General features: G+C 38.0%; 1 protein-coding gene across 1 annotated transcript; it reads right to left on the reverse strand.

Annotated features, from left to right (window-relative positions):
* Positions 1-353: 353 nt before the first annotated feature.
* LOC142369974 (B-cell receptor CD22-like) lies at positions 354-5,280 on the reverse strand. The gene is made up of 8 exons (XM_075452395.1): positions 5,213-5,280; positions 4,856-4,919; positions 2,754-3,137; positions 2,321-2,626; positions 1,989-2,249; positions 1,815-1,893; positions 1,664-1,718; positions 354-1,521 (listed from the first exon to the last, which is right to left on the reverse strand). Exons 2-8 carry the CDS (start codon positions 4,914-4,916, stop codon positions 1,294-1,296), a joined length of 1,374 nt encoding a protein of 457 aa, XP_075308510.1. The 5' UTR covers positions 4,917-4,919; positions 5,213-5,280; the 3' UTR covers positions 354-1,293.
* Between the last annotated feature and the right edge of the window lie 1,376 nt (positions 5,281-6,656).

Here is a 6,656-nt window from a genome sequence, read left to right on the forward strand (position 1 = left end):
CAAACACGCAGATTAAAAAAAAACACAAACACAAACACAAATGTTGATATGAACTCAAGAGCCGCGGGTTGGCCACCCCTGCATTACATGGTCAACTAAAGGCCTCTGATCCCTCTTTCCCAGTTTGTGAAAAAAAGTTCAGGAGTTGGATATCTTTACTGGCAAATATGAAACATTAAATGAAAAGAACCAATACTTATGGTGTTATGAAGATGATAGAAGAAAAGCCAGTACTACTATAAACGATACATGCTTTGTTTGTATTCATATAGAAGGTGTTTGTGTCACGAGTTGTGGGTGAGTAGGATCCAAAGGCAACAGGAACTCCTCGTTGTGGAAAAGGAATGAGTTTTATTAACAATAATCAAAACATATACAGAACTAAAGCACTGGGAGACATACATGGAGACATACAAGAATCCAACAGGGAACAAGGGACAGAACTGAACTTAAATACACATGAGGGTAATCAGGGGAACTCAAAACATCTGGGGCAAATTAACAAGGGAAAACCAAAAACACAGGAGAGAACAAGGTGACCAAAAACACGGATCCTGACAGTTTGATACTAAAGTTTACAGGGAATTATTGGAAAAAATTGGAGAAGTATGGGATAAGAGCTTTAGCTTTCTTTGGGTTAAAAATCTATTTGGAAAAGAGGCAAAATTGTGTACAAATTAATGACGGCGTGGCACTATTTAGGATTTTGGCAGCACTCATATCATAGGACTGCATATAGCAATTTGTGGCCACCAACTGTTTCCGATCGTTGGTATCCTTATGCAGAAAGATACTGTGTGGCTTCACCCAACTAAAACAGTTCAAATTTGATGAAAAAATCTTAGAAGTGAATGTAGACTGACATGTTTGTGGCCTGCTGGGAGAAACTTTGACTGTGGATTAATAGATCAAATCATGCTTGCCTCCCAAACAGCAGGTCCAAACCTGAATTTATTGACCATGTACTGTCTCTGGAGTGATGATTAGTATTCTTTAAATGTAGCTTCAAATCAAAACTCTGCACTGGAAATACGTGCACAGAAATGCGTCCGGTTATTCAGAGCTTTGGGACTTCTATTTGCAATCAATCTGAGGTGCAAACAAATCACATGACAGCAGCTGTTTGTGGTCAGCACACACATCTAAGAGAGCTGCACATTTTGTGGAACTGTATGCAGTTGTTCAGTGTTCTTTTCTACACTAAGGCTTTGAAAAAGCATCTAGTATATATGAAAACTGAAGCTTTTTTTTTTATTTTTTTTTTTTATGAAACCAGTACAAATCAAAGAGAGCTCATTTTTTCTTGACTTGAACATAAAGATCCTCTGGGACATCAGCGGTCTGTGGCTGAGACACTTTAACCTGGTCATACACCGTTTCCAGCTCCTGTCTTCTGTCCTGCGCTGAGTTAGAGGACAGCCTGGGTCTCTGCGTGGAGAATTCAAGCTCTCCATAATGAAGGTCTTCTTCTTGTTGTTCTGTTTTTCTTTCAGGCTCTTGAATGGCTTCGCTTGTTCGATTCTGCAAACACATTAAGTTTTGTAAATAGCTGAAATGATCTAGATCCAGGTGTACAGCAGACTTTTAGCTGGATTAAGAGTAACATCATTAACATCATCCTTAATAAATAATCCCTAAGAAACAAGGTCTATTGTTTTCCTACCTGCTGTTGTGTAGTTGAATTTGACTCATTTGTCTGCCTCCGATACATGACAATACTGTAAAATAAATCACCAATGACAAATCAGGATTAAAATCAGCATCTGTTTAAAAACAAGCTGATTACAGCAAAAAAAAAAAAAAAACATACTCACCAAACAATCATAGCCAGGCAGATGATTGCAATTAATCCTACAAGAATAGCCTCCCAGAGTATATTTCCACCAGGCGAACCTCAATTAAACAAAATGTAAATAATCACTGCAAAACTGAAACGGCCAGAACAGAGACTCAGCATTTTCCACTCAAAAGACTGGGTGCTAATTTACCTTTTATATTAAGAGGGATTATTTGTGACGTCTGATTGCCAAGACTATTTGTAGCCACACAGTAATAATCTCCTCCTTCTGTTGCATTTAATCTGTAAAAGTCTCCTTCAGCTACTTTCATGGCTCCATGTTTGCTGTTCTTGAACCAGGTGAAGCTGCTGATGGGAGGATTGGCTCTGCTGGAGCAGCTCAGGTTCATCCAGCTACCTGCTGACACCAAACCTGATGGACTGATGGATGCTGAGGTGTCTTTAGGAGCATCTGAATGGGTCACACATTAACTTTATTCATCAGAAACAGATGAACCGTGATGTGCTGACAGGATCACTTACATGAAACATTGAGAGTCACTTCTGTCTCTGCTGCCTTGACATCTTTTCCTGCATTCACAGGATATCTGACAGAGCAGCTGATGGTGTATCCATCATGTGTGTCTGACAGAGGGATGGTCTCCTGGATTTTAGCTGTAAAGGTTCCATCTGTGTTTTCCTCTATTTGTCTGTGAGAGTGTTGTTGGAGATTCCAGGTGAGCTCAGGAGGGGAGTGAGGACAGGGAGTGAGAGCTGAGCAGGTGATGGTGACAGACTCCTTCTCCTTCAGTTCACCTGAGATGTTGATTGTGGGGCTCCAAGCAGAATCTGTGTTTTCACATGGGAGATTTCAGTGCAGATTTTTTTTAAAGTAGTCGGTGAAGCCAAAGCTGCAGCATATTTTCAATGTTATCCTAACCACTGTTATTATGAACTGACAGAAAAGCTTTCTTACCTTTAACTGCTACTGTTACAGGATCACAAACAGCTGTTGCTCGGAACAGTCCGTTCTCAATTCTGAAGAAGTATATGTCTGTGTAACTTGTGTTTATATCATAGAACAGACTGGTGCAGTCAGTGTTATTCAGGCTTCCAGTGATATTCATCGAATAGGTGTTAACTGGCTTGCTGCTGTTGAAAACAACATTGTTTGGAAATGTGTCAAACCTCTCGTCACTTTTAATCCAAACTCCAATGATAGTTCTTCCGCTGTCAAACCCTTCTCCTGATTTAGCACTAAAGTTACATGGAATTTGCAAACAAGATCCATTCAGTGCTTCCATCAAAGTCGGTGAGGTAATGAAGAGGCCAGAATCATCAGGACAAGCAGCCAAAGCACCTGTAAAACCGCATTCAGAAATGAAGTTAGATGAGAAAACCCTTCATGACAAGAAATTCATGATGCAAAGACTTCGTCCAGCAGTAGCGTGTTGCTTGCTAGTCTTTTCATCTGCACTGTCAACAGCTTGAGTAGAAAATCATTTTCAAGGCAAAGAATGTTTCTCTGCACAAATGTTTCAGACTTTAAACACCTAAAATAAGATAACTAGGACACACAGTAAGACATTGTCATATTTAAACACAATTATCATGTAACTCAGTAGCTACAAAACAAAAAAGAGATGACAAATCAATAATTATTTGAAAAGATGCCGAAACCAGAAGGTGACCCTGTACTTTAGTCTTCAAAAGCAATTAATAATGCAAAGTGTCATTGTGAAATTTTATTCAAACCCTACAGAAAAAAACTGGTTTTCATCAGTAGAATCTAGAAAGTTTTTTTTTTCCCACATTGACACGTTGTAGAATTAAATAAATAACAAGCAAAGATTGTGTGCATCCACCCATTACATATGGACCAACAGAGTCAAATAAAAATATATATTAAGAAAAAGTTTTATGAACTTTCATGAAGTCGTTTTGAGAGTCAAATAAGTGTCCTCCCCTTTTAACAAGCTGTTTTTAGTCATACGAGTGAGTGAGGCCGAGTCTCACTGGAGAAGTGTAGCGTTTGCTCACATTTGTGAAACATAACAATGTGTCCATGAGTGGTAGAGACTGTGAGATGACAACATACACTGCTGCAGGCTGTTGTGTTTTTGTAAGGCAGCAGCAATGTACTATCACTACTGATAAACTGTATATGCTTACTTTCATATACTATTAATACTGAATGTTGGAGCTATTTATTCCTATCTTTCTTTACTTTGAATTTTGTTTAAATTTATTCTTGGGTTACTTTATATTTTGGGGGGTTATTTACAGAATTTATTTGAAGATTAATAATTGTTTGTCAAAAAAAAAAAAAAAAAAACGAGGGTGGGGTGGGGGGTATTCGTGGTTACGTTTCGGCCACAGAGGTGCAGGCGCCCGGGTCGGCATCGCGGGGGGGTACAAAAAACAACAACAAAACGATCCAAAAAAAAAAAAAACGAGGGGGGGGGGGGCGTAAATCAGTGTCGGAGCCACTGTCTAAACCTCACCATTCACTAATGACAGCAAAGTAGAAGTTTGTTGGAAAACCAGAAATCTTTTGCACAAAAGTCCACAGAGTTACACCATCAACTGTCTTTTTGTCCAGGTCAAGAGAATCAACTGCCTGTATTGTGACATAGCAAGCACCAAAACTCTTATGTTGCAAAACATTAAACATTGCGTGATTACGGATAGTCAAACATAAGCCGTGTTTCATCAGAAAAATTTGTATCGATCACTCTACAATTTGGAGGCTTTACTGTGAAATTGCATCAGTTTTAGCTGTGGACCAACATTACTATTACATGTTCTGTCCTGAGATCAGGTTGAAAGCCTCTGTAAAACGATGAAAGTAACTTAAAGTGGCACAGTATGTTGTAATAATATGAATGATATGAAAGAATGACTCAATCACTGAGCAAAAGGTATTTTGCATTGTTGCACACGAGAAGCCCACCAATAAACAGAACATGAAATTCACTTCCATTTTGGATAATAATGTTACATTTTGAGGCTCAAATTGTAAATAATGTACGTAAAAACAGTCTAAATAAAATAAAATTGACTGAACAAGCAGCTCACCTGAAAGAAAGAATAGATTCAATATCGCCACAGCCAGAGGGAAAGCTGGAATGAGACCCATCACCTGGATATACAAACACAAAACCCACGACATAAGAACTTTTCTATGCCATCTTTGCTCTTTACAGTCATACTTTACTTGAATGGTCTACAGCAAGTGACATTTAAGAACTTATGTAGATTCTAAATGACTGAAATATCCTCCTTTTGGGGGATGCAGGTTTCTTCTAAATCTAAGTCAAACAAATAGGACAAATACATTTATTCTTTCATCTGTGTTAATCACAAAAAGTAAAAATAATGTAAGTTTCTGCGCTAACAAGTGAAAAAGTAAAATCCATAAGCATTCTGTCTTACCAAACAGGCTCTGATAAAAGTTCAAGCAGCAGTCAACAGATGTGAAGTGAACAATGGTCGGGTTATAATTTTCAGATGCAGTGCAACTTCCCTGTTTAAACCAGCAGATGTACCAAAAGAAGAGCTGACTTCCTGTTACTCAACACTAAAGAGCAGGTGCAGATGGTTTGGAATTAATTAAGCATGTAAATTTAGTGACTCATATTTACTGCTTTGTTATTACCTTGAATATATCATTATTATATAAAGAACCGCATTATGATGAGGGAGAACAGATGAACAAATTTAAAGGTGCGCTTGCCTAGTCTTGTTGATCACTCAGAATACTTAAAGTTGCATTCCCCCATTCAAACACATTCTTAGGCTATATTGTAAATGCTATGCTTTTCTCCACATTGCTCCCAATGAATGCCTCAGGGGCAGTGTGGGGATCAGGGTCTAAAACAAGGGCTAGCTTGACGTGTGGACTGAAAAAGTTGAGAATCAAACCACCAACCTTTGGAGTGGCAGATGGCCGCTGAACTCGTGAGCCTCGGTAGCATTTAGGGATTGTTGAATAAACCAAATGAAGAAAATCAATATTTAATTTAAAAATTAAAAATGACTTTAAAATAAACAGATCAAACGGACAAGACCAAACCATCTCAAATCTTTCCATATATATTAACATATTTATATAAAATCCCAACCTTTAATGGCACATTTCATGGTGAGTAAGCTCTCAAGCTGCCACATTGAACAGGTGCAAAGAAGGTAGTGCAGGATATAGACATTGAGTTCATTTGTGAACGAGGTTAGGGTAAACAGATAAATTGTCAAAACATTTTACTCAGTGGACTGCTGTTTGTTTACTATAACCATAACCACGTTTGTATTCTGTGTTTACGCAAATGTTGAGCTTAAGTCAGCCATCCTGAGCAAATATCTCATAGAGAGCAGAGTTTCAATGTGAGTTCATGTGTCTTTTGATGCATTATCAGAAGAGCTGTGGGATAGGCTAACTATAATGGTCTTAGCTAAAAAGCTGGCCTGCATCGAAATGCAAACAGCAGCGAGTATCAGCAATAACCAACTTTCCTGTTCAATTGAAGAAATTTAAAAACACGCTTGCTTTCTATGTTTTCAGACCTGGAGTGAGTTGGTTTCATCATAACATGGCTGAATATCATCTGGCAATAAAAACTTACTTCAAGTATTAAGATGAGCTTTATCAATTTCAGCTTAGCATCATTAATTGTGATAGCATCATGACAATAAAGCAGAAGTATGTGACACTCACAGTATTGTGGTATGTCACATTGTGCTGAGATACCACAAGTACAGAATTCCACATGAATTAAACACAATCTGTTCTCTCATATTCTGAGTTGACAATAAGAAACTCATGCAGTCTATGGATTTTTGTAATGTTCTTTATTATTTTTTTTTGCTTTAGTGTTAACAA

Source organism: Odontesthes bonariensis, chromosome 20 (genome assembly GCF_027942865.1).
Source record: "Odontesthes bonariensis isolate fOdoBon6 chromosome 20, fOdoBon6.hap1, whole genome shotgun sequence".
Lineage (NCBI taxonomy): Eukaryota > Metazoa > Chordata > Actinopteri > Atheriniformes > Atherinopsidae > Odontesthes > Odontesthes bonariensis.